Source organism: Chanos chanos, chromosome 2, assembly GCF_902362185.1.
Source record: "Chanos chanos chromosome 2, fChaCha1.1, whole genome shotgun sequence".
In the NCBI taxonomy this organism is placed as follows: domain Eukaryota; kingdom Metazoa; phylum Chordata; class Actinopteri; order Gonorynchiformes; family Chanidae; genus Chanos; species Chanos chanos.
Window position 1 is genome coordinate 19,819,157 of NC_044496.1, and position 27,618 is coordinate 19,846,774.

The 27,618-nt window shown below is 39.1% G+C and overlaps 4 protein-coding genes, 1 long non-coding RNA gene and 2 other non-coding genes across 12 annotated transcripts in view; 1 reads left to right on the forward strand and 6 right to left on the reverse strand.

Moving 5' to 3' along the window:
• Positions 1-1,686: 1,686 nt before the first annotated feature.
• rpl13 (ribosomal protein L13) lies at positions 1,687-5,326 on the reverse strand. The gene is made up of 6 exons (XM_030765800.1): positions 5,283-5,326; positions 4,588-4,705; positions 4,213-4,354; positions 3,597-3,770; positions 3,187-3,243; positions 1,687-1,905 (listed from the first exon to the last, which is right to left on the reverse strand). Exons 2-6 carry the CDS (start codon positions 4,689-4,691, stop codon positions 1,747-1,749), a joined length of 636 nt encoding a protein of 211 aa, XP_030621660.1. The 5' UTR covers positions 4,692-4,705; positions 5,283-5,326; the 3' UTR covers positions 1,687-1,746.
• On the reverse strand, positions 3,309-3,389 carry LOC115806242 (small nucleolar RNA MBII-202). The gene has a single exon (XR_004025144.1). It is a non-coding gene; the product is annotated as a small nucleolar RNA MBII-202 (small nucleolar RNA).
• LOC115806243 (small nucleolar RNA MBII-202) lies at positions 3,895-3,977 on the reverse strand. Its single transcript, XR_004025145.1, has one exon. It is a non-coding gene; the product is annotated as a small nucleolar RNA MBII-202 (small nucleolar RNA).
• Positions 5,327-8,409: 3,083 nt separating the features above from the next.
• gcshb (glycine cleavage system protein H (aminomethyl carrier), b) lies at positions 8,410-11,648 on the reverse strand. Its single transcript, XM_030766230.1, has 5 exons — positions 11,420-11,648; positions 9,712-9,791; positions 9,285-9,348; positions 9,053-9,184; positions 8,410-8,891 (listed from the first exon to the last, which is right to left on the reverse strand). Exons 1-5 carry the CDS (start codon positions 11,568-11,570, stop codon positions 8,797-8,799), a joined length of 522 nt encoding a protein of 173 aa, XP_030622090.1. The 5' UTR covers positions 11,571-11,648; the 3' UTR covers positions 8,410-8,796.
• A 731-nt stretch (positions 11,649-12,379) lies between these two features.
• kars1 (lysyl-tRNA synthetase 1) lies at positions 12,380-20,735 on the reverse strand. 2 transcript variants are annotated; one of them, XM_030764612.1, is made up of 15 exons: positions 20,666-20,735; positions 19,430-19,603; positions 19,142-19,286; positions 18,586-18,751; positions 18,402-18,495; positions 17,977-18,163; positions 17,572-17,697; positions 17,211-17,330; positions 16,867-17,029; positions 15,433-15,606; positions 15,080-15,165; positions 14,341-14,426; positions 13,756-13,882; positions 13,485-13,628; positions 12,380-12,835 (listed from the first exon to the last, which is right to left on the reverse strand). In XM_030764612.1, exons 2-15 carry the CDS (start codon positions 19,561-19,563, stop codon positions 12,761-12,763), a joined length of 1,827 nt encoding a protein of 608 aa, XP_030620472.1. In that variant the 5' UTR covers positions 19,564-19,603; positions 20,666-20,735; the 3' UTR covers positions 12,380-12,760. The 2 variants fall into 2 exon arrangements, with proteins under 2 accessions (XP_030620472.1, XP_030620473.1); XM_030764613.1 differs by lacking the exon at positions 19,430-19,603 and having other exon boundaries at positions 20,666-20,729.
• On the forward strand, positions 13,882-18,590 carry LOC115804272 (uncharacterized). 2 transcript variants are annotated; one of them, XR_004025107.1, is made up of 4 exons: positions 13,882-14,048; positions 15,333-15,384; positions 17,522-17,607; positions 18,084-18,590. It is a non-coding gene; the product is annotated as an uncharacterized LOC115804272 (long non-coding RNA). The 2 variants fall into 2 exon arrangements; XR_004025106.1 differs by lacking the exon at positions 15,333-15,384.
• A 665-nt stretch (positions 20,736-21,400) lies between the features above and the next one.
• Positions 21,401-27,618, reverse strand: part of nfat5b (nuclear factor of activated T cells 5b) — a 40,491-nt gene continuing 34,273 nt past the window's right edge. For all 4 annotated transcript variants that reach the window (XM_030765905.1, XM_030765904.1, XM_030765903.1 and 1 more), the window contains exons 12-14: positions 25,455-27,099; positions 24,976-25,220; positions 21,401-24,541 (exon numbers count right to left, since the gene is read on the reverse strand). In XM_030765905.1, the coding sequence (XP_030621765.1) occupies positions 24,988-25,220; positions 25,455-27,099 (1,878 nt within the window). In that variant the 3' untranslated portion in view covers positions 21,401-24,541; positions 24,976-24,987. The remainder of the gene's footprint in view (positions 24,542-24,975; positions 25,221-25,454; positions 27,100-27,618) is intronic.

Here is a 27,618-nt window from a genome sequence, read left to right on the forward strand (position 1 = left end):
ATTTCAGTGACAAAGATTACTTTACCTGCTGAGGTTTCACAGCAAAAATAGCCAAGGTGATGGTGGTATGGACATTTAAAGGAAACTCATCAGATATGATCAATCAGATATGGTCGGAAGTACATACTGCTTGGCTGTGCTTTGATTCTAATCAGGCCAAAGCGATTGTTCCCCACAGTGGAGGACTCTGGTCAACTTGCTCTGGTATTATGGAATGTTGTCCTGGAATGTTTTGGTTCCTCTCAACCCTTTAGAAGGCAAGATAAATGCCACTCTGTCTGGTCATTGTCATTCTATGGTGAAGAGATTCTATCCTGATGGGAGTGGTCCTTTCAAAGATGACAGTGTCCCCATCCACAGGACAGTAGAGGTCACTGAATCACTGAATGTTTAATAAGTCTGAAAGTAGCAGGAACCACACGCAATAGCTACCCTCAGTCACTGGATCAGTAAAATAAATTAGGGGGGATTCTTGAGAGGTGCCTGATAACATGGTTTCAACCACCATCAATGAAACGCCAAATGACCAAATTTCCTGTAGTACAACGGCACCACTTACATCCAATACAATTCCAGACAGTTGTAGAATCTAAACTAAGACACAATGCAGTTGTTTTGGTGGCCCAGAGGCCTATTAAAACAGTGTGATCATGTCCCCATTTTTGGCTGCTACTTCCGTATTGACGACAAAAATTGTCATCAGCTTTGCAGATAACATGCAGTGGTTTAAAGGCACAACCTGAACAGTGGAATGGTCGCTGGAAGAGGGAGACAATTCTGAACAAATATAACCACAATTCAGCTAGATATTTAAATCTCAGATATATTTATCTGAAAGCCATCAGAGGTAATCTGCTGCCACAATCCATCCACTATAAAGTTTTCAGTCCCCAGTTTGGGTGTGACACATAATTAACTATATCGGCATTGATATTTTTGGTTCTGATGGCAGCTTAAATAAAAATAAGCAGCAAAGTCAATAGAATCAGAGTATTACCAACCCATTTTAGTAAGTACATGTGTGACTACCATCTCAAAAGTCAGCTAAAAGTGACTACTCCCCACGAGTGATATTCTTCAGCTATTCTCCTACTGGATATTTTTGTCCTTTGGCTAAAGCTCAAAGATTAACTGAAGTCCTCTGCAGAACATCTCTCCATTCATTCATTCATTTTCTAAGCCGTTTATCTTTATTAGACTGGCAGGGGGTGCTGGAGCCTATCCCAGCACTCATTGGGTGAAAGGCAGGGAAACACCCAGGACAGGTTGCCAGTCCGTTGCAGGGCAGAACACCTCTCCAGGGCCTTCAATTTAAGGTGAATGTAATCTGGTTACCTTGCCTGTGACTACCACCTAGTGGTGAAAAAAGAGCTGTCACCTGCTTGTACTTTGTTACAAGTGACTTGCACATACATTTTTTGTCCTGAGAATTACAGCACCACTTATTTATATCCTTACCGTGAGTTTACTAGGGATTAATTAAGAACACCGAATAAGATTTGGAAATGTCCACAAATGATCTTCCCCCATTAATCTCCCAATAAAAGAAAGGTTGTGCAGATTAAACCAACATATGCTGGTGCTTTAGGGTTTGCTGTTCCTTCAGTAGTGAAAAGGCAAGACCATTACAATGTAAAAGACGCAGAAACACTGGCAGCCCACAAATTATGCAGCGACAAAAAAAAAGAATGTTTTCCCCACATATCTCATGTTTTATTTTTTTGAAAGTTCCATACAAATTGACATTTATTTCTTCTTCTCTACATCCTGCTCTGCAGCCTCCTTTGCCCTCTTGGCACGGATGCCAAACAGGCGGGCATTGGCACGGGCCATGCGCAGACTGGCAAAAGCCTTGAAGTTCTTTTCATCTTCAGAAATTACCCGGGCCTTCTCCTTCTTATACCCCTGCAGAAAGAAAAAAATGAATCAGTCAAACTACAAGATCTAGTAACACAACCCAAGATCAGGCATTGCCCATTTGACTCAGCTGTTTCAACAAAATTTCAACCTCGCAAATCAAGATGACCCCATTGGCCTTTTGTTGTCTACAACATTAAAGTGTTTATCATAACAGAGAACCAAGTCACCCACTCAACTATGGTTTGAAGTTATTGTGTTTGACATTTCCCAGGAACTAATTGTCTGAATGTCACGTACACAACCATTGACGATAAACTGTAACAAAGCAGTCAAATTTGATTTGATCAAATATTCTTCGGTTTTCAAAATGACATTTAAAGATAAAATGTAGTAAAAAATATTGTAAAACTGGCTGATAAATTTGGTTAGAGCACACAACACAAAACACTGCGACTCAAATGATGTAGAAACTAAACATTAGGTACCGCCTGTTCCTGAAATAAAAACACTTCCCGCAAGAGCAGTGTTTTTTTTTTTTAATGAATGAACATGCTGTACTTAACTGTTTCACTGGGTACATTAACACACCATTAACAACTATTATCATCGCAGAAAGAGACAATGCTCCATGCAAACATCTTGCTTGTTTTATAGAACATGACTGTAAACAGACCACGACATGTTCTTCTCAAACTCATACTAACAGTGAGAAGCACGAGATCAGCAGAAAAAAAGGGTTCAAGGAACTTCAAGGTTTTAGACCAATTTCAGAGAGTGTATTTCAAAAACATGAGTTATACTGACAGTTGAGCTGAACATTTTGCCCTTAAACTTGAAAGGACCATTATGAAGAAATTGTTATAGTTGCATCACTATGGCCTGACTAAGGCACTGACTCTGGTTAAAATAAATAATTTTTTTTTTTTTTAAAGGATTAATAACTGTTTGACTCACAGCCCTTAAGATTTTTATGACTAAGTAAAAGGGCATGTGTCTTAATACTGCTGGACCTCCAAGACTTTGGCTCTTTTTTCCTTTTTTTCTTATTGTCATCACAAGAACCAAATTAATAGCCTGCCTTCACTGTGGGGTCTTTAAAATGAGCAAGAACCAGAACTAGATGGGCAACTATGGGTTACTTTCAAAATCAGATTAGAGCAATAATTCTGAACTGATCCCTATGGAGGCCAGTATGATGGGCGCTCAATCTCTTTTAGATTCCGGTGCAAAATGCTCAAACGCTCTGTATCCTGGGTGTCAAGACATGATTTTTCTCTGGGAGGCACAAAAGGAAAACAGACATACATAGATACATAAGATACATACATATTTGATGGGCATGACTGGTCCAGTGAGCTGCGTAGCCATCTTGAGCTCTTCCTCCTATAAAACAAAACAGAAGATCACGGGTTGAGAATAAAAGTCCTTTACATTTTAAACAGCATCAAACTGATCTGTGCAGTCATCAGCTGGAAAAGGGTTCAAAAAGTCATCAACATAGTGCAGAGATTCCGGAGAAATTGTCATCATTTGACTGCAACTTCTAAAATCAACCGCAACACTTAAACCTGCAACTAAAATCCAAAGATTCATAGGTCATGAAAATTTCAGTCTACAGAGATTTAAGTACACGTCCACATTTGTGAACCAATCCTTGGAAAGTCAAAAGCAATTTATCAAGCAGACTAAACTCATGATGCTTGTTTTTACATGAGCCAGAGGGTTAGATTACTTACAGTGCTGTCTCCCTTCCTAGGAGCAGAAGCCTTCCTGGGGAAGAGGATGAGCTTGGAGCGGTACTCCTTCAGCCGCTGCACGTTGGCCTGTAGAGACTCTGTGGATCTGTTGCGACGGCGGGGGTCCACTGCGATGCCAATGGTGCGGGCGGCTTTCTTGTGGATACCAGCAGCCTGACATAAGACAAGCCATTCAATCTAGCGTTAAGAATTCTTGTATTGGACGCTTGTTTCATGAAACAAGACAATCTGCAGAAGAGACCCAAACATGTTTTCGTTTTCTACTCAATTTAAAGGTGAGGAGCAAGAGACAGTCATCAGCAAAAAGGGTTCAAGGAGAATCATCAAAGATTTACAGAGATTCCGGAGAATTTGTCATCATCTGACTGCTCACCATTGCCTCCTTTCAATTCCACTACCATCCTTTCAACACAGAGTTACGATTCTGACTACTGTCAGATGGCTATCTGGTTAAACAACACTCTGAAAAGTTCCTTTTTCAATCTGTTTAAAAGTTGACGACAGCCAAAGGCTAACTACCAGCTCCACACAATCAACTTGTCTTAAAACACACCACAACCGACACCAGGGCAGATACGAATGCTTTAGTCCTTACCTTCAGCTCCTCGAGGGTGAAGCCACGGCCGGCACGAACTTTGTTGTGATATCTGATGGTTGGACACCTGACTGCAGGTCTAAGTGGTCCAGCAACTGGACGAGGTGCAATGCGACGGGCCTTAGCCTGTCGTGCCTTACGTCTGCACGGATGGACAAAAAACAACAAAAAAAAATACATTAATAGCACACACACACACAACTAAGCATACGGTTTCCAGTAAACCACTAGGCATTTAAACACTACACTAGAAAACACACATACACAAAATTCAACCAATCCAGTGAAAGGCAACAAAGGGATTTAAAATCTACACAGCAAAGGCTCACTGGAAGTTTCAGAGGTCAGCATGTATATAGAGCATGTTTCTCTTACCTGCGGATTTTCCTTGCAGGCTGGTTGAACCAGGTGCGCACTCTCCTTTGCCAGTCTTTGTGGAAGTGAGGGTTCAAAATCATGCCATTCCTACTTGGGGCCATGGTTGCTTACTTCCCTAGAGAACATACAACACAAATTCTCAATCACTTACTCTGACCAATTTCAAAAGGACAGGCAACGTGGCAATGAATCGTCTGGTTTGTCGGCCCTTAAACCTCAGTTAGCGATCGATGAGAAATTTGTCTGAACGACCTGAAGCTTCTGAATGTCCAACTAAAGGTGTCTCACAGACATGCTTCAGATACCCATATCAAGTGCTAGTACCTGGCTCGTCTCGGGAGTCACACACTTGCACAAACGCGATACAAGTCGCTTAAACGAGAAACCGTTCTACGTACTGAAATTCGAATGCTCGAATACAATTCACAGACGCTCATGTGAGGTGTTTCACATAATTCAGTAACCCACGGTAAATGAATACACCTAACTGCAGCGTGTAACTTCAGGCTAAATCTTCAATGCTATAATAAAGAATTTTACTGCCCTCACAGACTCTACAAAAACAATAATGTGTGATTTGGTGAGTCAAGAAATCAAGCTTTAAAAAGCAACACCTTCCGCTGTAAGATAATATTTTGAGACTAAGGATTAATGTGGATAAATTTGTTGTTTCATGAGACACTATAACATACCGTCCGGGGAGGAAAATGGCCGAAAAGAAAAAGGAAGTGCCAAAGCAGTGCTTTCTGGGATATATTGCTAGCATCCAATAGTCAGCGACCATGAAGACGGAGCACCGGAAGTTTGGTTTTACTCACTTGCTTTTGGGCGACATCCTATGGTATAACAGCGCGTGGTTGCCCTCTGAAGTCTTCGCCTACTTCCTAATAGCGATCAGAGCCGTTGGTAGCCGGCTCTGGTAGCGATATTACTCGGATAGCAAAAACTTCTTTTCCCAGAATGCACTGTGCAAGGGACGCAAGCGTTCTGTAGTCCAGAATTAACCAGGTTTCTATTGAGTTTTTACTTGGCATGTCGTCAAATGTTTTTGCAAATAAAGGCTTTAAACCTACGCCAGATTTGTAAATAACGAAAAAACATATCAGTCCCCACATTTTACATTGCTTTTATTTTTGTTTGGGTTTTTTAGCCATTTTAGTTGGTGTTATAGTTGTGCACCTTCTCATCCAACGTGTAGAAAAGAGATCATTGAACATGACCATCAATGAACATTTCGTTCAAACCTTAGTTAATATAAACATTTCAATTAGAAAGTCCCATATTGTTTCAGAGGTCCATCGACCGGTGCATTTATTATCTATATCTGAATATGTCCCAGATTTGAGTAGGCAGACGAAAAGACTCCCTTATTAACTAATTCACTCACATCTTAAATGAAATCTCCAGGTTTGGTCAATAGAGGGCATCATAACTCAGTACACTGGTGACTACAATCAGTGAGCGTATCCAAGTCTAGACACACTGAATGAGATAATTGAGGTACAAGCTATTTTTGCATGCTGCTATGTGCTTTATCAGGTGGTCAGGTGCGAAGTGCAAGTATTAGTTCAGTTGTTCATGGAACAGGCATACCTCAGTTACCATGCTAAATGATGCTTAAAGGGTAATTTGCAAATATTTAACAAACTGTCATTGAAATTTGGATCGTAACGATTTCTAAACAAATAATCATGGTGTTAGTTGCAAACTATGAGAGCATGTATAGACACTTCATGATATACAAGCACGCAGCTGGCTGAAGAATTTGATTCAAAATGACGCCGTTTCTAACTTGACAGCCCTGAGGAGGATAATGAACACCAGCCTCTGTGAAACAGATGGGACTTTAGTTAAATCCACATTTGTTGTACGTCAGTAAATGTACTTAATGTTTTGTTACATTAACTTTTATGCACATAATATGAATGTTTTATTTAATCACACGATGTTTAAAATGGTATGAGACATATTATGGAAACTGATACATTATGGAAAATAATTTACAAGATTTGTCAAGAGCAAAAGACTGCAAGGAGGTTATGTTCTCATCATTTTATTATACTGATTCCATTAATGATAATTAAGTTCTATAAAGTATTTATCTCCATTTTACACTTTTCAACTTAGTGTATATTGATGAACTTTATCAGTAAAGGAACTTAAGGCTTAAACGACTGAGATTTGATCTCTACAATCCTCTTGCTTTAACCAAACTTGTCTAAAATTGTAATGCCCCATGGTATGTGGATAATAATGGATAATACCACATGTTCTGGAACCCCTACATGTCTATGGATGATTGAATATTCCATCATACATTCACCAAAAAAATATTTTTCAGTTAATGGGTCCAAATTAACTTTTTTTTTTAATTTTCTTTTCTGCCTGAGTGTGCCTGTGGGCAACCTGTTGGTGCTCATTTATTTTTATAACAGCTACGTGGGAGACAAGAACAATGTTCCCTGAATGGAGCTGAGGGGAATTTTCAGAACAAGCATATTTAAGCACATTTATTTCTGTAGGAGCATTATGAAACTATTATTAGCAATTTCTTTTTAGCAAATAAAATCAAAATAGTTTTTAGATAAAAATTTCTGCATAACTGTACTGCACATAAAGATGGTGAACAATCTTGGAGAGCGCTGTATGCTTAAAGACGAAAAGTATTAAAAACAATGTTGATTTCTTTTCAGTATGACACTCCAAATAAGCATCTGCCAATCCTGCTCCAAGAGACTCAGATTAAGCGCCTTCCTGCTCTAACAAACTACTTCTGATAATCAATAGTTTAGGACTTGGCAGATGAGTTGAATCGAGTGTGCTACAGTAGGTAGAGATCTAGAATGTGCAGATCTGGGGCCTTCCAATTGCATGAACAGTCTCACCTACCACACAGGTCATTATCTTCTGTGAGCACAGCACATTCAGTTTGTTTTTTTTTACCATGTACATGTACTGTCTACAAATTCTTCAGCTGGTCGGTAACAGGGACTCGTGACAAGCACTTCATTAATCATTTATCATCTCTCTCCTGCCACTCATATTTATCTTGATCTGAGGCCAAAGGTCAAGGTGGGCAAAACTGTCATTTGACAAGAGGCAACTCTTTCCTTGTGCACGTGTCCTTTTTACAAAGCTTTCTGATCAGCGTATCAGATAAGGTTAAAGTTAGTTTAAAAACTGCATTTCAGTTAAAACAAAGATAAACAGATGAATACTGCACTATTGCACAAGAAATATTAGGGGAAACTAGTTCGTTGTTAACAATGGTCCTGTAGGAGAAAAAGGATGCATTTACACCCATTACAAGCTCATAATTTGGCCTCTGCTCAACACAAAAAAACATGTTTGGGTCTCACATTGTGAATATTATCTGCATGTTTTCCTGAACACATGCTCACCATAAAAGCTACAGCACAGTCTGGCAGAAGAGAGGCATCCATGGCCAAGGTATACTCATGAGTTCTGTCAATACCAGCTTGATTTCTCTTGAGTACCAAGAACATTTACTGATTAGAGATGATATATTTGCTGCTTACAAAACGCTTGAAATTCTCCAATCATTTTCACTAACAGATAACAGTTAATAAAGACTCTGTACTTTGAACCTTGGTCACTTTCCTTTTTTACAAAGAAGCAGCATGGTTGGAGCCCTGTGGGCTAAAATAAAGCACTTTTGTTAATCTTCTTTATAAGAGGTTTCTCAGAGAAAGGTGTCAGACACTTCTCTCATTAACAGTAGATACGTGGTATCTGACCTGAACCAAATTTCAAGGCAAGAGACTGAGTGCAGTCAGAGCTTAAACAGGAAGCCAGCAATGAAGTTACATCCAAGGGATGCATTTTATTTGACCAGACATGCCATTTATAACAATCACCAGTCAGTCAATATCCTCCTTATGTTTCAGAGCCCACATAAAACACATGAAACTGCCCAAACTTATTTTGCTACAAGGCCTGTGATCAGAAGTCTGTTAAATCTATGGCTATCTATTTACATTACAAATAAGAGATTTGTTAAATATTCCAAGACATTAAAAATTATGATTATGTTGACAAAACAATTACAAACATAAATCAAAATAAATATAATGAACATAATTTTATTAGTCCTCAAATGCCGAATTTATAACAGTAAAAAGAGTATTATTTCTGAAGGCTCTTCATGATTAGTACCATAGATAGGAATGTTGATTTTCAGCAGCGTTACTCAAGTGATTTGATGAATTTCTCATAGGCCGCTTCATCCATGAGAGCATCAAGTTCTTTTGGATTGTCTATGGTCATCTTAATCAACCATCCTACAATAAAAACACATTACACAAAAATTCAATACCACTACAAAGGGTTACATTTAATCGTAGAAAAAGGAATTTGCCTATGACGCTAAGAGAATATTTTTGCCAACACTGTTGCTCCTGGATCTATAGGCATTATTGGTGATGCAGCTGAAGACAATTACCTGCTTCATAGCAAGATGAGTTTACTAGGCCAGGGTTCTCTGCCAGCTCCGTGTTGATTTCAGTTACCTCCCCAGTCAATGGAGAATACAATTCACTAGCAGCCTTCACACTTTCTAAAGCACCAAACTCCTCTAAAAGACACAGGGGACAAATTATCTTGAACACTTAGCACACTGTTTTTACTATAAATGTAAGAGGACAGAGAAAGTCCTGTACTGGGACAGAACTCACCCATTTGCTCAAGCTTTGTCCCAATTTCTGGGAGTCCACAGTATACCACATCACCAAGTGCTTCCTGAATTCAATGCATAAGACATAAAATCAATTCTGAGTGTCTAAAAACTAGCCCAACACAATTTAGCTTGAAAATAAAAAAAGCAACACTCAACTGATTAAATAAGAAAAAAAAAAGTCTCATATCCAGCAAACAGCCTGATTATTTGAGAAGCAACAGATAAAACACAGAAATAAACTTCTTCTTTTGTAGAACAATGCTGACTTCAATGGAAACCAAGTATATAGTCAAAACAACAGATGGTTTAACTGAACATAGTAATGAAGCAGGAAGAATAAACAAATACCTGTGATTGGTAAAAAAATCTGTTTTATAACTTACACATTATTAATGACAAACCTTTGAGTACCCTAATTTACTTACTTGAGCAAATTTGCTGATGCCAACAGTGCCAGTTCCACCCTCTACTCGTACCCATTCATGCTTGTCTGTGAATTTGAGAGCTGTGCACAGGAAAAACATTATGAGTGCATCATTGTAGCGAATTTTGGATCATAAGGAGAATAAAACAGACATTTTAGGACTACAAGCTTTGCTTGCTAGCGTGCCCACTGCACAGTTCCATCAGTTTAATGTCTAGTGATGGAAACTTGGCTCACCTTCTATAATCAAATTTATTCACATCAAGATTTCCTTGACTTTCTCCTGCTGCTGAGACACAAACACCTCTTCCATATCTCTGTGATTTGGAAATAGATCATCTAAAAGTAGCAATTTTATTTAATCCCTGCTATGTACAATGAAAGCCATGAAGCATACTGGGATAGGGAAAGTGGAACTTTTTGGGGGAGGCATGGCCACAAATAATAATGTAAATGGAGAGAAATTACCTCCCTCACAATTGACACTTCATTCATGTTGATCAATGATTAGAGGACACTAATGTACTATGGACCTAAGCCATAGGGTCTCTTGTGCAACAAAGCAAACTAAAATCACTACAATGTTAGAGCACAAAACCTACAACCCATGAAAACCATAGTTAAAAAATACCGAAAGCTCATGATAACCAGAAAATACAAAGTCTCAATATCTGGCGCACGTGTTTCTGTGCATCTCTTAAAGTCACCGTGAGTCAAATGACAGGACATCCAAGAGAGTTTTCGACGGAGATTACCGCATAGCATCTGTGATATGAACAAAACATAAGAAATATGACGTAAACACTGAGGCTAATCCTTATGGGTTTCTATTTCATTCTACAACTGAAACCTCGCATGAGGAAAAGTGATCATGAGAATGACCGATGAAGGTTATCTAGCAAATACTCATGTTAAAGATGCCTGGCGGAGCAATTTCAATGCTTCAACAATTTCCAATGCTAGAATTAGCACATGCAGAGAAAGACAGGTTTGAACCAGATTGTGAACCGAGTCAGAAGCTAAAGCATGGCTGGACTGAAACACTCATTTGTTCTTTTATATGTTCAAATCGGAGTAACCCTAAAAATCGAATAAGTTACTTTAAAGACTATAATCAGACGTGCGAGAGGATGACAATTCCGCTGCTCAGCCACGAGACATTAGTTGAGACACCACTCTGGAGGAGCTTCACTGCCGTCGAGTAATTAAACACACATGATTTTCTTCAGAACAAATTATGACATCTGCGTTCAGACATAAAGAATGGTCGGGTCACGTTTGTGACACTGGTCATGTGGTAAATTGATGTCCCATTACATTTGATCAACTATGCGATTCATAGGACTGAACTCTTTACATGCCGCCTCGTTCGAACGTAAAACTGTAGTATCAAACAAAATGGAATGGTTATCAAGTTAAGTAAGCTGGGAGACCTCTTAAGTGCAGACTACTAGCTAGCTAGCAAAGTTTTTTTTCAATGGGAACATAGTAACAAATAGCTTTCAAGAATTTAAATATTGCTCAATAAGTTTGATGGTGGTCTAATTCCACAAACCTTTTAAAATTATTCAGCAGGTTTAAGGCATCGAACAACGAAAGGCAATTTTCCCGTGAGAAAATGGGCACAACGCAGCAAAATTAGCAAATGTTAGATAAAGCGACTTAGATGGCTTAGCTTAATTAAAAAAAGGAAAAAATCTAAGTTTTACCCTCTGAGAGATGACAGGTCGTGCTAAGCGTCCGTGCTACATTCGCCTGCCACAAAAAGTGGCACGACGACAGTCGTTCAGGTCTTGTTAGCCGTGGTACGACTGCTGAAAAGTTTGCAGAAACACACCGGAGAACAGCACACATCGCCATCTTCACCGATTCTAGCACGCGATGAATAACATACCAACGCACTTGACCGTGAGAGAAGCGCGCGCCGTAAATTAAGCGCGTCCTCGCTAAAGGCTCTTGTAGGCGAACATTGGCTCGTATCGGGACTAATAATATGCCTGATAAGTAGCTGCCTACTCATCACACCCATACGCTGTTCCCAAAAAAACCCCTCTAAATCATTAAAGTAAATGATTGTAGGACTGTTGAAATGTACCGCAGAGTACAGTACAGTGGTCATCTAGCTTAGATTACACTCTTGCTGAGGTGGTAATCACGTTCGCCTTTTGTAAACGTTGTGCTGCATTTTTGTATTTGTAATAGGGTTGTACCACTTCAGCCACTGCTGTAACAGTACAGTGCAATCTCTTCAAAACATGACTTAAATATCTAACTTTTATTACCATATAACAGCTGAGTGCCAACATCTTCACAATTCGTTTTCTTATACACTTTAACGGTGTTAGTTAACCACTGTAAAAATGAGACTTTAGTTGAAATGAGATAACGAGGGCTAGTCCAGCCTAAGCTTATAGTGATCTTAGGTTTATCTATTTGGTCTTCTCAAGTAATGTAAAAATGAACTTCAAAAAGTCTCCGGAGTGGCAAGAACACCTCCCGGCAAGACTGCACATGTTATAATTTCGAGCAGCTCAGCTTATACTGTAAAAAAGAGCAGTTATCACATTACAGTTACACAATCAACCCTAAAACACAACTCACATAGTCCATCTTTCTTTACAGAAACCCCAAATAAATACTATTTAGTTTTAACAGAGAAGACAAGAAAATGTTCACCAAGGTATTTTATTTCTGCAGGCAGAATGATTTTGCCCATATTTAGATTAAAAAAGGGGACAGCTGGACAGTGTACACAAAACTTGATCAACAGTTAAAATGTGGCTGAATTTGAATCTTCATCTGCTTGGTCACTTCAAGCCACGAAACAGATGTAGGAAAAAAATACAGACACCACTGAACAATATGGATTATTTTTCAGTTAAGCCGAGTGTTTGAGGATAAATGTAATGTTGAAAATCATTCCCTTATTGAAGAAGATCTTTTGACATCCAGATAATAACAAAACCCATGACAATTCAAGTTGTACTAAGATGGTCAAATTCTCTGCTTGACCAGTCAACTTGACATTTACTACTCTGCAGACAAAACCATTAGACTGAAGTCCCCTCTGCAGGTGGGGCTGGTTTGTTATCATCAGGTTTCATGGCAGGAAAGAGTAGGACCTCCTGTAGCAGAAAACAAAAACACAGATGGTTACTTTGTTGCACCTTTAAGCTGTCTCTCAGGTACAAGTGTACAATTGGTAAATTCAGCAGGCTGCAGCACTGCAACCAAAAGCTGCAATACACTCTTTAAGCTGCAATACACTCAAGACACTCTGCAAAAGAGAGATGTTTATTGTATTTCCATCAATCCATGAGTATGAAAATTATAGTTCAGCATCCATTTCTGTTGTGCTTCCAGACTGTTTTAGGTCAGCTGCATTAATGTGATGCTTCTCTCAAGCTGTTTATTCTAAACACAAGCAGAAACTTAAAGGGTAAATCCCTTTAATAAATTAATGGTCAAATATCTTTGAACTAACTAGAAAGGTGCACATTGAAAATGAGTAATTATTCATAATTACTGCACACTCTTGCATTTGTATTTTCATTTACATTACTGATTTTTAGATCTAAATTTACGTTTGCTATTTACTAAGTAAATGTCTGTCTTTCAAAGCTATGCACAACAATATAGTGGAGCCTTGTTTTAAAATTCTTTGCTAGAGCATGGTTTTACAATGCATAGTTCATTACTAAAATGCATTAACTCCTTGTAAGAGTAAGCTGTAATCTGCCTGCCGTAGCTGTAGATATGGGTGGAGGGTGGTACCTTAATGTTGTTAGAGTCAGTGAGGAACATGGTGAGACGGTCAATTCCCATGCCCCATCCTGCAGTTGGAGGAAGGCCATATTCCAGAGCAGTGCAGAAAGTTTCATCAATAAACATTGCCTCATCATCACCCTCTGCCTTGGCCTGTGGAGAACAACATTAAAGCATGTGTGCTGGTCAAGAACCAAACCACCCCCTATTCTCTAGATATAGAAAATGGACTCTGGGCATGAAAGGTAGGGGCTGTTCCTAATCTACACTGCTCATTTACCTTTGCCTGCTGCTCAAACAGCTCTCTTTGTCTGATAGGGTCGTTCAACTCTGTGTAGGCATTGCAAATCTCCTTCTTCATAACAAAGAGCTCAAATCGCTCCGTCAGTCCCTTCTGTGATCTATGCCTGAGCAGGGAAAGCAAAGAGGAGAGACAGGAGAAGATAGCAGCTGAATGTGAGAATTAATGACACCTCAGAGCCGAGACACAGAGAAGAGCTATGAATATGCCTCAGATGGAACAGGGTACACAACAATTCCTGAAAAACTGACAGTATCAGACTACAAACCAAGGTGGGTCTTCATGCTTAATTGACACTTTAAATGTAAATCCATATTCATGTTACAAAATTTCTAGTAATAAATTAGACAAAGATTCTATCATGTTTCAACTGATAATAGTTTCAAAAACATACGAAATACAAGTACATATTCATCATACAAAACAAATGTGATTATTCAAGAGGTCAGTGAATTAGATTAGGGGACTTTCAATAAAGCTCCAGACAAGAATAGAATAATGGAATTGCAGCTGACACTAACAAGATAGGCCTGGGCATGTGCAGTGGTCTGAGTAAGTGCTCACCATTTTGCAAGAGGACTCATGATTTGTGGATGGTCACAGATGAAAGTTGGGTTAATACATTTGACCTCCAGGAAGTCTCCCACTAACTGCGAGAAATAAAAGGAAAAGAAGAAAAAATTCTTTTTTATAAAAAGCACCACACAGTTTTGTTTCCCTGAGATAATTAGAAAAAAAGGAGACCATATACATTTGTACAAGACTACTATGACAATGGATACTGATATACATCATAATGCACTCACAGCAGGCAAGTTACATGTTAACATATGTCTGTACCAATATGACTTATAAAACCGCTCAGAACTGCTTGAATGGTAATACCTCTATTATGACAGTACATGATACCCTGGCACTTTAGGGCCATTACTCAGGGGGCAAAACAAGACAAACCAGTAGGTAAAAGGAATTGTTTAAATAGGACCTACATTTGATGTATTCAAACAACTGATATCACTGGAGCGCTATCAAATAAAGTTCAATTTAACAATGACTTCACTTTGACAATTAACATACTCTTACAAGTATAAAGCTCAAATGTTTTACTATCAACGCAAGAATGTTCTAGAATTCATTGCAGTTATTTCACCTCTAAAATTGCTAATATCTGAACAAATTCGGTCTATGATTTGTATTTGTCTGTAAATTCATGGGAAATGTTCCGGTCATGTAGCAGCATTTATTAAACAAGCTTCCTGTTGTACATTCACTAAGCCTTACAGTCTAAAACACAAAAGAACACCTTATCTAAGAGACGAGCGGTTGTTCTGGGAGGAGGGCATTCAACTCCTTTCTGGGCACACAGGTCATCCAAGAACTTTCGTGTTTCTGAGGAGAGTAAAAATGACAGGAAAATAAGACAAAAAGAAACACTTTCAACTGCAGTAATAACGCCGAGCTGTTTTGTATAATTATGGATAATCTCGCTACAAATGTAATGCTGACCTAATTTCTCATTCCACTTGCTAATATTTTTATTTGTTAATATTTAACAGATGTAAAACTTACTCACTGCAAGATTACTGTGCTCCACCCTAACCTTTTAAGGTATGTAAAGGAATGAAGGGATATGAGCATGTTGGCAATGGGTCTTACCATCACTGTCAAATGAGTCAGTTGGCGGCATCTTCACCCCTAACTCCTTCCCCAGTTCTGCAACCATGCTAATCCTTCTGAAGGGGGGAGTGAAGTCTAATTCATAGGCCTGCCCCTCAGGACCATCAGGATGATATGTCACCTTATAACCTCCAGTAATGTGCTTCACCATTCCTATGAGGGGATAAGGACAAATTTAGACCATCTTTCCAAATACTTCTCCATTAAGCTCCTCTACCAAAGACAGACAACAGCCAAAGGCCCAATACACTGAGCATCAAGCAAAACTTAGAAAATACTTGAGATTTTGAAATATCTGAAGTGTAAAACAACGTGATGATATGGTTTGGGTATCTTTAATAAACAATGCTTAACTGGCAAATGCTCATTCAAGCACTGTAAGATGAGTGAGACAGACTTCTTCAGGATCTCATCAGATGCCTGGCACAGAGCACGTGTTGGAGATGTGCAGCTTGCATCATAGCTCAGAAAGGACACACAGGACATTGGGGACTGTTCTTGTGCTGTGCTTGACCATTTGAAATGATGGGCATATACCTGCAGGCTTTTGTTTTGATTGTATTTGTGTTCTTATTTCCATGTTGTGATGTTATGACTTTTGTTGTGCCACCCATTGTTCTGTTTATGCTTTTTACTTATTTGTGATGGAAGCAACCTGTTATTCACCGTCTTGTTTGTTTAGTAAAGATACCCAAAACTGTGCTTTTTCATTAAATAGTGCTGTCAAATATATTTGATACTTTTTCTGATGCTCAGTATACTTTGTGGCAGTTTAAAAAAAAAGTATGTGTATTAGCACAGTGTTCTCAAACTATGGGCCGCAGACCGATGCTGAGGAAACTGCCAGGTCCCCGGCCCCTTGACTGAACTTCTTGCTTTGAAAATAGTAACATTTTATTCAAGATTCTAGAATGTTAAGCGTCCCCGCCTGCGAGAACTTGCTTAAGATTCTAGAATCTTGAATAAAATGTTACTATTTTCGCCTTGTGAGTGACAGAAGCACCGAGCATAATTTGACTGGTGCGGGAGCAGGGCTCTGAGGACTGGCAGTTTCCTCGTCACGGACCAGCCCATAGTTTTAGAAATGCTGTACTAGCAGTCTCATGTCTTGGAAAATTAGGATTGGAAACTAATCTGCACCAATGGAAAGACAAAACAAATCATGTCAAGGCCAACGTCACACGTTCAGCATGGTATCTAATCAAATACTTAAATACAAACACCACTCCAGAGATTGTAAAGTAGTGAAGTGAGTACAATGTGTAATTTTGATAAACCGTGTATGCCTGTTGATAATTTAAAGAAGGATCCTATATAAGTCAGAGTTTTTTTTAAGGTGGTGGTTAGCTAAACTGTGTACTAAGCTAAAAATGAGAGGAAAGGCAATTGATGCTTTTGAGGCCTCCAACAGACCAGACAGCAGTTTCTCTGTGATCTCCATCAGGTCGTTATAATCTGCATAGGCCATGTAGAACTCGCAGGTAGTGAACTCTGGGTTGTGGGTGAGGTCGATGCCTTCATTTCTAAACTGGCGTCCAACTTCATAGACACGGTCAATGCCTCCGACCACTAACATCTACACAAAGATCAGAAAAACAGTTTAATATGCACTGGGAGATAAACAAACGCACTAATAACAGTGTCCAAACCTGGAAATTTTTCTAAACATTTCAGTGCACAATCACTGTAAAAAAAACTTCAAAGAACCAGGCATGCGTTGTTTGCATTAGGAAATGTGATTGGAGACAAGAAGTTACCTTGTGATACAGTTCAGGGGCAATCCTCATGTACAGGTTCATGTCCAGCTCATTATGATAGGTGATAAAGGGTCGTGCCACTGCTCCACCAGGTATCACATTCATCATTGGAGTCTCAATCTATAATGTAGAGGAAATCCATCAGTGGGAGAGAAGTCTGTGCATCTAAAGTTATTTGCTATTTGGATATTTAGAAAAGTTACACTTTCTTTCATTGATGCAAGTTTCTTCTACAACAGCCTGACTATGGCAAACCTTCTTGATGGATATTTAAGCACATCATCAAAAGCTCTTTTATCTGCTCCATCCAGAACACTGCATTAAAAGCAAGCCTTCAGTCTCCAGTAGACAAAACACTCACCTCAAGGAAGCCAAGCTGATCCAAAAAGTTTCGCAAGTAAGTGATAATCTTGGCACGAGTCACAAACTTCTGTCTCACGAAGTCATTGAGAATAAGGTCCAAGTATCGCTGACGGAATCTTGTTTCCTTTAAAGCATGGTTAAGAAAAGAGGTGGATGTTTGTAAGGTTAAAGCAAAAACAATTACACAAAACAATATGCACTATACATAATTTCATTTAGTGTTCACAGTTTAACTAAAAGTTATGTTTTTAAATGAGTACAATATCAATAGGAACTAGTTACATCACTGTATTGTCATCATCTCTTACACTAAAAGTCAAGCCAAGGCTACAACTAGGCCTTATGACTGTGTGTGCCCTTTAAATAGGATATATTTTCCATATAGAAGCTTAAAGGTACTCACTTTGTCCTTAAGGCCAAAGTGGAGGTGAGGAAGCATGTGCAAACATGGAGATAGCAAGGTCAGCTCTATTGGGATAATGCTTAACTCCCCCTTCTTTGTCTTTCCAGGATTACCACGAACACCAATGATGTCCCCCCGTCTTAACCTGGTGTTGATTTTTAAGAACTCTTCCTCTGATTTGTAACTCCTACAAAAACAGTGATGATAACTATACTGAGGCATGTGGTGATAAGTATAGGAGAAAACATAAAGGACAAGTACAAAGTGTAATTATTCTGAACAAACAAAAAGAAATTCCTTATAAAAACCTGTGTTTACAGTGATTGAACATTCTGAAAAGTAGTGACTCCAAAAACTTTGATAACTTCACTTTTTACTGCATGGAAGCACATCACCTTATTAACTAGAAAGGACTAAGTTCATACTTGGAGTTAGCCATCACTTGTAGCTTGACACCCTCTCCTCTGAGATCATAGAACAGCAGCTTGGAACCTGAGGCTCTCTTGGCATGGATTCGACCTAAATGCAGATAACATCATATAACTGATACTGACCCAATATGCCTGGTTCAAATACAGTACAACCTTAACATGCTCTTTGAGGAATTACCAGCGACATTGAGGACAACGTCAGTCAGCTGATCCCCAGGCTGTAAGTGGTTGTATCTCTCAAGGAACTCCGTGAGTGACAGATCCACATGGAACTTGTGAGGGTAGGGGTCTTCAGAGCTACCTTTCAGTGCTTGGATGGCTTGTGTCCGGATCTTGAAGTATTGCTGTGTTGAAATTATTGTTGTTACTACAGTATCACAGGTAGTCACAATGGGTCTTGTTTAATGACAAAAAAAACAAAACAATAAAGATAAAGTCATATGGTCAGTTAAGGTCTGTCCACCTCTGATTTTTAGCTCACTAAACTGTCCTGACCACTTATAAAAAGAACAGATTCTCATGTCTGAGACTTGTAATGACCTCAGCATGGGCTTATGGGAAAACATTCCTCACTACAAACAAAGCTCTTAAAAGTGTAAATCATTCAAGTTAAAAGAAATGCTGGCTCTCGAAATGCAATGCTGACATCATGCAAAACCACTACTGCAACTAAAACCTCTCTGAACCGTTTATAAGACAGTATCACAAAAGATGTAAAGTCGTGCAAGGCTAACATTGGGATCCAGAGACTCCTCATCAGCTCCAAAGATATTGTGCTCTTGCTTGTCATTGGTCTCCTTTTTTTGCTCCAGCTGTTCTTTGACCTTGGCTTCCTTCTCAGCAGCTTTCTTCTCAGCTTTCATGCGCCTTTTCAGCTCACTGAAACAGATAAAGAGAAATGCGCTTAAGAAATTCCTTAGATTACATAGAATTATATTCTAGTGGATTTTCATGGCTAAAAAAAACATTGTGTGGTGACAAAAAGCTGGTTGTTTTTCACATTAAATGGAATCACCACCAACCTTTTGTCACCATGCCAGCGATTCCCCTGAATAAGCACAGGCATGGCTACTGGGCTGGCAAGCTTTGATCTCTGTGCCCTGAACCCAACAGCATGGCACAACTGCTGTCTGGCAACTCTGACCAGAGTCCACATGCTGGACGAGGCTAATTTACCGAATCAGTCAAGAGCCAACCTAAGGAGAGACGTACAAAGCAAATCCAGCTACATTTTGTTGCATAACACAACGGGCGCGAATGCTTTACATGCCTAAATTGTGCAAACTAGACGACTGTACTCTAGATACTCTAGAGTACACAACCTTTTCTAGCCTGCATGTTTTCCTTCTCCTCAGATCAAGCTATCTATGTACACAATTTTGACCACCTGCTACTATTAACGTGTTTCAAAGCTGGGTGTGAGTCAATAACCTTAAATTTCCCTTCTACACAAAAAAATGAGGTTTATTTTGCCACGCTCTTTTGCTAGCTCTTTTGCTAGTGGCAAAAATAAAGCATTGTTGAAACTGCTTAGGTGCATTATTGCACATTACACATGCATCGACAGTTCTGTGTCACACAGAACAAGGCCCACCGAATAAGTCTGACAATTGCCTTTGACAAAGTGAAAGTATCACGACCCAACGCGGTTAGCTAGCCAGTTAAGTTAGCGAATTCAGCCACTACACACAAAGAGGTGCACTGTCTATGGCTATGTTATGATATACTGCTAACTATAACGACAAACAACTAGATGCCTTTAATGACAAATCCCAAAAGTAATATCTGTTGTTTTAAACTGCTCTAACGACCCTGGCCGTATGTTATTTAAGACCCAGCATTTAGTTCCAGCCGATAGGAAAACATGTTCCGCGTAGACAGCGAACCATATTTAGGTGCACTGATGAATTCTGGGAGCAGTAGTAGACAACTTTCAAACAGCTGCCACTGGTGAACATTCACTGCTCAATCGCAAAGACCCTGACCCAGTCCGATGTAAAACAAATGCATATGTGTAAATACAGTTAAATGAAAAAACTAGTGACCAAGTCACGGCGCTCTTGGGGCGTATGGCACAAAACCACAGGACTTGCTTACCACGTTTTCCGCTTCGAGTTTCCTCATCTGATGTAATAATATGCCACTCTTAATAACGAAATATAGCAGCTAGGTAACTCCTAAATGTTTATCCCACGATATTGTCTATCAAATTCATTCGACGGCATATTATTGTAACAATGGTGGTGTTAAGAGCTTACTTTTTACTGAGTTTCTCCCCATCCACAGTGGCCCCGTCCGCCATCTTCTTAGACTAACTACGCCAACTACACCACGCCGGTCAGGGACAGAATGGAAAAGACGAGTATTATCGCGCGAAGGATTGTGGTATACGAATCCCGAGGCATGTGTCTCTGCGGCCCTCCAGAAATTCGCAGCTCCGAGACCTCCGAACGGGAGGGTTTTAAAATGTAAGTTGGTGGAGAAACTAGCATAAATAAGTGGGAAGACCGGATATTATCATTTTCTTGGTATTTTTAAGTCAGCAAACAGAATGATCATTCAAATTTGAGTGCTCTCTTGTTGGAAGATGACAAACAGTTGAACTTTGTTCATGTCTCAATTTATTACGATGATGATGATGATGGTGATGGATAGGTGAAGCTTTCATGTAAAGCTTGTGCTTGATGCAAATGCGGCATAGGATCTTCCTTCAACAATATACAAGGCAACCAAGATCTGCTATCACTTACTGCAGAACAGTAAGTTATGTAAAGGATAACAGTGAGTTATGTTTATGGAAACACAGATGCAGTTAGTGTGCTGTGTTCTTCTCAGTCCTGTGAGTCTTGGTACATCCGTTTAGGTGTATGCTTATAATTTACAATTGCGTTAGACTAACTCCAATATTCGTTTACTTAAATTATCAACATCCAGTAAAAAAAAAGACTTTTCGCAGAACAAATACAAGAGAGACAAAAATACAGCAAAAAGTAAACATTGCAATCTATTTTTATTTAATGATAGCAGCAGATTTACAGAAATATAACTGTGAGAGTATACAAATGCCCCAAAAGCCAACAATATATCTAAATGTCTAAATATCTGTCATTAAATACATGTTTACTTTTTCAAATTTAAAATAATTGTATCCATACCAGTAACCTTCTACTGATATCTGGGTGACAATTACAAAGAGTAAGAAAACCTCTCACTGAGTTTCATATCAAATCACATCCAGTTAGACAGAAAGTGGACACAACAATCATGTGGGAACAAAGTAGTGAATAAAGCTTTTTTCTATGAACAAATTATATGTATCTGGAAAATATCTGGCAATAATCGAGCAAAGATTTCAGATAGTTTCCAGTTAATTAAAATAATCTTCAGAATACCACATAAATTGTTGTGAAACTTTACAAAATTAGGAATTACTTTACGAGCAACATAAATAAATCAAAAGAATTACAGTAGTTACAACTCCCCTTTGTTACAAAGTAGGAGAGGCTGGAAAGAAAAAAAAGTGTATTCAAAGTAACAGATTTAAAATTGTATTGAGTCAAACTGCACAGTAGTTTGAAACAACAATTCAGCTGCACTTGAGCCAGTCATGCAGTGAATATTTAAGTAGAAGTAGATCTGGTGATATAGGGCAAAAAGAAATATTTTATTTGGGTCACTTTGGGTGGTATTTTAACAAATCAATTCTTTCTTTTGGTTTGTAAAAACAGGCAACTCAGTGCAAGTTGTTAATTTTTTCCAAGGCACAAATATTTTATAGAAATAAAAAGGTACCCACTGCCTCTCCAGTTACTGGCATTCTCTATGCTGTGATATAGAATAAATCTATCAAAGCAGATTGGTTTGACTTACAATATAAGAAAAGCACAACAGTAAGGCAGAAACACTGATAATTGCCATATGTAAAGCAAGAAATGAAATAATATTGTTATTAATGTCATCATTTCACATTCACTAATTCATATTATATTTAATCCCATTTCACTTGCAAAAAAGGGAAAACTATCCCAACTTTAATTAGTCCCATCATGACGTGCAAACTTCGACATTGGACACAACCTGACATTCGGAATAGTTAGCATTTATTATAAACAGGAACACACAAAGGACCAAGACTTATGTTGCTATCAAAACTATTTACATACTAATATCAAAAAATATAATATATTGATAATAATAATTGGTCCAGGATTCATGAGGTGGTGTATTCTGCAACATACAGCATTTTTGTAAACACTGTACAGTTTGAATGGCTTAGATTTCCCAAAATATATTCTGTGCTCTCATATTAAATGGGAGGCTGTAATACAATGGTAAAACAGTAAAATATGAAAGAGGACCATATCACTATATCACTGTGTATGCGGCGCCTCATAACCACATTAAAGGCAACATATTTACCTCCGTTTATTCAAAGTCTGACAAATTACACGGGACCAACACAAATGGATATGTGTGTATATGTGTACACATATGTAAATTTATGTAATTTATGTTGAACTGAGACCAAATATTTGGATAAGCCAATCTGCAGAGCTAAAAACTTTGCGGGAAACAACAAATATAAAGACACAAATAAATTAGTTATGTTTTCTATAAAGTATTATAATCTAAAAACAACCAGTTAAAAATGGGAAATGGTAAATATTCACATAAATATTCAAATGCAAGTTTAAAACAGCACTCAGTATAGTAGAGAGACAGAGGGCTAATCACAGACAGCTGTTTTACCCAAAGCAGATAATATGTAAGCAGAAAGTTTTTGTAATCCAAAAGAGCACTGCTCTCTTAAACAGTTGCTCATTAAACAGAGTATTCTCCATTTAAATGCAAGAAGGTATAAAATAACCAAAAGGTCAACACACTTCACAAAAAAGACAACAGTTAACAAAATAGTAATTGGCTCCACAGAGCATTTTCTACATCAGAGAGACCTGTTGTTTCTAATGTATATACGTATTTCCATATTTAAAAATAGCACACAATCATACAAACAACTCCACTCCTGTCAGATCATTTGACCTTGTAAAACTTGCCACACAATTAATTCGGCAGGTTTACAACTTGCCTGATGTTGGCAGCATAGACTAATGGTAAATAAAACAGATAAGTTCTAAAATATTTCTTGTACTCCGAATTATGATAGAATGCTGCAAGCTGGTGACAAACCATTTATATTTGATAAATAAATTTAATCTGTCCAGATAAAAGAAATCTACCACACATTACTTAAAACGTTTCAGTTTTTCAAATGACATGATTTTTCATGAACCATTTAAGAAAACACAAGTATATTTCAGACACAACAGAAGGATATATGTCTGCATGTATAAAATTACAAGCACAAATAGACATTATATAGACATCATTCATAACATTAAATAAACAGGACAAGTCATATAAGACAGCTGTAAATGACCTAAATGTTTTCTTCATTAATGTTATAGCTAAAACGTTTGTGTGTGCACTTACATACTTTTTATGGAAAAAAAAAATTAGGAATGGGTAGCCATGGAGAACGGTAAAGGGTAAGAGATCATTATCGGTGATACTCTCTACAAAATATTACATAAATGATAAACATTAGTAAAGTAGTAGTAATATCTACAGTAAACTTGGGTATAGAACTAAAGGAAGGTCACAACAGAAAGCATTATAAAGTGCAAAGAAGTCAAAAAACATAACAAATTCCATGTTTGATTTTTTTTCTATTTTCAATCATGATTAACCTAATTTTTTTGAAAAAACAACAATGCAGGCAAGCAACATCATCAGCACCCACAGACATCTCTGGAGTAATTCCAAATGCAGAATGTTTGGGTGTCGCAACAGCACAACACAAAAAATGCCAAACATTCTACCTTATGATACATTTCATTCACTGCTATGGACAAACAACAGAGTATCACTCCATGCTCATTTTGACAAACATCTGTTCAAAAAATTTGTTTCGAGCAATATTTTGAAGGCATGTTGACTGATATCCTTCACATCCCGATCTTTTCAGAAGGTATGCAGCAGAACTTTCACAAAAGAACTGAACTTTGACAGGATACAGGCTTAGAGTACAAAAATACCATGTTGTGAATTTGCCCTTTCCAGAAGGCCTCTGAAACCTGAGATGGGTGAAAACAGAGAAATGGGTCATCATTGCTTTGTTCAGTTAGATCAGATAAAACAGTTATTGTATACAAAAAAGTACTGGCAGCCATTTTAAAAATTGTGTCATGTCCATTTAAGGGATCTTCTGAACAGACAAAAGTACTACATCTTATGCTACAACCTAAAGTGTTATCATTCAGACATAAGGGAAACCTTAAATACTTGTCTTGTATTTCTTGATGGGTTCTTTTGATGATGTTGGTATCCTGTACTCTAAACATTTTATAAAGAGAGAGTATTGGTATGTACAGTATGTCTTCCTGTTTCTAGTTTGGATTTAAAATCTTAAATACCTAAACATGGCCAACGACCCTCTCGTATCACCTCTACTGTTTGATCTGGGAGAGGCTGAGCAAACTTACGTTCACAAAAGAAAGCCTGGACACACCTGAATATAAACCTAGTAGGAACGGGAGAGGTTGTTTCCTTGCTCCTGAAGGCTCACAAGAAGGTCATCAATCTTCTCCATGTTCTGAGAGGTAGCAATGGTGGTGTTGCTTGATTCAGACATGGACTGGCTAAGCAAGGACTGTATCTGTCCATCGCTTGCTCTCTGGCTCTGACCTGCCTGGCTAATGGCAATGATCTGATCAGACAGTGTGGGTCCGGAAGAGTTCATCAGCTGACTGCACCCTGCAGAGGAAGAAAGATAACTCATGTATTCTGAATGTTGCTCATTTGAAATAATCCAAAATCATGAAAATATTCTGCCACACTGAGAACCTGGGTTCTCTATGATTTCTCTGTATGCCCAAAACACAAACATCTACTACTTCTAGCCACATGGAAAATGACTACTAGTTACGAGGTACTAGTTGTTTTTGCTTTGAAAAATGTGAATGTAAATGTGAGTGACTGATAGTTTACTGTTCTGGATCTCAAAGAGGAAAAGGCTGGACTGTTGACTCTGGCTGGGCTGGCTGAGGGTTCCATTAACAGTTGTTTGGAAGAGAGATCCTGGCTGCTGCACAGGAGAGGAAGTGGTGGTCTGAAGCCCCGGCACACCATTCTGTGCTGCAAAGAGCACTTCCTGGGTAGCCATTCTCCCTGGCATGTTTGACTGAGCCATAAAGAGGTTTTCAGAGCCGCCCGGCGAGTTCGAGGCCAACTGCATGGGCTGCTGTTCCTGGAAGAGGTTCTGCTTGTTTCCTGATGAGCTGCCTTGCACTGTGCTCTGATCTTGAAAGGACATGGGCTCAGATGGTTCCTGCTGTCTTACAGTAACCATGCCGGTCTGGGAAAAAAGAAGAGAAGGGTTCTGTTGTTCAGGAGAAGTTAGGGTGGTACTGGCCATAGAAGATATCTGGGCTTGGCCTCTGAAGAGCAGATTGCTTGACTGCTCTGGTGTTACTGCAGAGGAAAGTGGGTAAAGTTGGTTGGGGGGGATTTTGTTGGTAGGTGACTGAGGAATGCCGGGGAATAGGGAGCCCTGTTGCGGTTGTGGGGGCTGCTGTGACTGTGATGACTGCTGCTGTTCCATGGGGCTGCTCTGCTGCATGGAGGGTAGCTGATTAGGGGCCTGAAAGACTGACTGGGTATCCAAAGCAGATGTCTGGAAAGAACTAAGGAAATTCAGCTGTTGCTGGCTGCTGTTTACACTGAGCTGACCAGGCAGTCCATTCTGAGCAATGAATGGCCTGGGAGCAGAGGACTGTGATTCAGTGGTAAGGGTGTTCTGAAATAGGGGAGCTTGGACCTGCTCCTGGGTAGGTGAGGTCTTCTGAGTGTGGAAGTGTGTCTTCTGTGGATCTTGTGCCTCTGACATAGGAGCAGGGTTATGGAATAGGGGTGGAGAAGAGTGGGAGGGTGTCGGTGGAAGGAAACTTGTCTGGATGATGAGCTCCTTCGCCTGCTGAAAGAGAGCTGCTTGCTGTTGCTGCTGTGGCTGCTGGAAGAGAGAACCATTATTCTGCACCATGCCTTGTGGTTGACCCTGCTGCTCTGGATGACACTGCATCTGCATCTGTGGCTGAAATAGCTGGTGTTGGAGGTTCTCCAGAACTTGTTGTTGTTGTTGTTGTTGCTGTTGTTGTTGTTGTTGTTGGAGATGCTGCTGTTGGAGTTGCTGCTGCTGTTGCTGCTGCTGCTGTTGTTGTTGCTGTTGCTGTTGTTGCTGCTGAAGCTGGTGCTGCTGTTGCTTTGCTAATGAACTCTCAGACTGCAATGGAATGTTACAGAAGCCATTTGCTTGCAGCTGTCGCACTGCCTGCTCCAACTGTGCTACCTCATCAGGGGGTAAGAGTGAGAGCTGCTGCTGAGGAGTGTCTGCCATTTGGGAAAGCCCTACCACAGCACCAGCACTGCTGCTAGATCTTTCCTGTGTCAAACTGTCTTGTTGCTCCAGGAGGAAGTGTCGGGCTCCGTCCTGACACAGAGATTTGCTAGCTACATCAAAAGAACTGTTGGGTGCAATGTCTTGTTTTTGGATGGTGCTTAAAGTCTCTTTGGTGGAAAAGGCGACACTATTTGACTCTTGCTCTAAGGTCTGCTGGGTATTAAAGACATCTGAGGCCTGGTGGGATACCAAGAATGGAAAAAACGACACAATAATTATAGTAAATAGAGTTTAACAAAGAAGATGCAGCATTCATTTTTTGTGGAATGTGGTTAGTCTGCAATAGTTAGATTTCTTTTCCTCTCAGGTATTAACCTAAAGAGTCATCTTGTACTGAGGGAATCTCTGCACTTGTCATGGAATATTCACTATTAACTTGAGCTGACAAGAAGGAATTTACAGGTGCCACCAGGTGGCAGTATGCGCTATAAAGCCAAATTAATAAACCCGATGGAACCACCTGAAATACGACAGAATGTGCACGATTTCATCATCACGACATGATTACAGATTATCTTTGCAAGTGTGACCTCTGAGTGTTTTTATTCTATGGAATTTTATTTCACTAAACTCTAGAGTAAGTGGGATCTTAGTCTTGCTTAGGTACTGGAAAAGCACAAACCTCTGGGGGCCCAGGACCAAGAAACAGGATATTTAAATCCAGCACTCGGGATGGTCTATTTAAGATGGATTGTA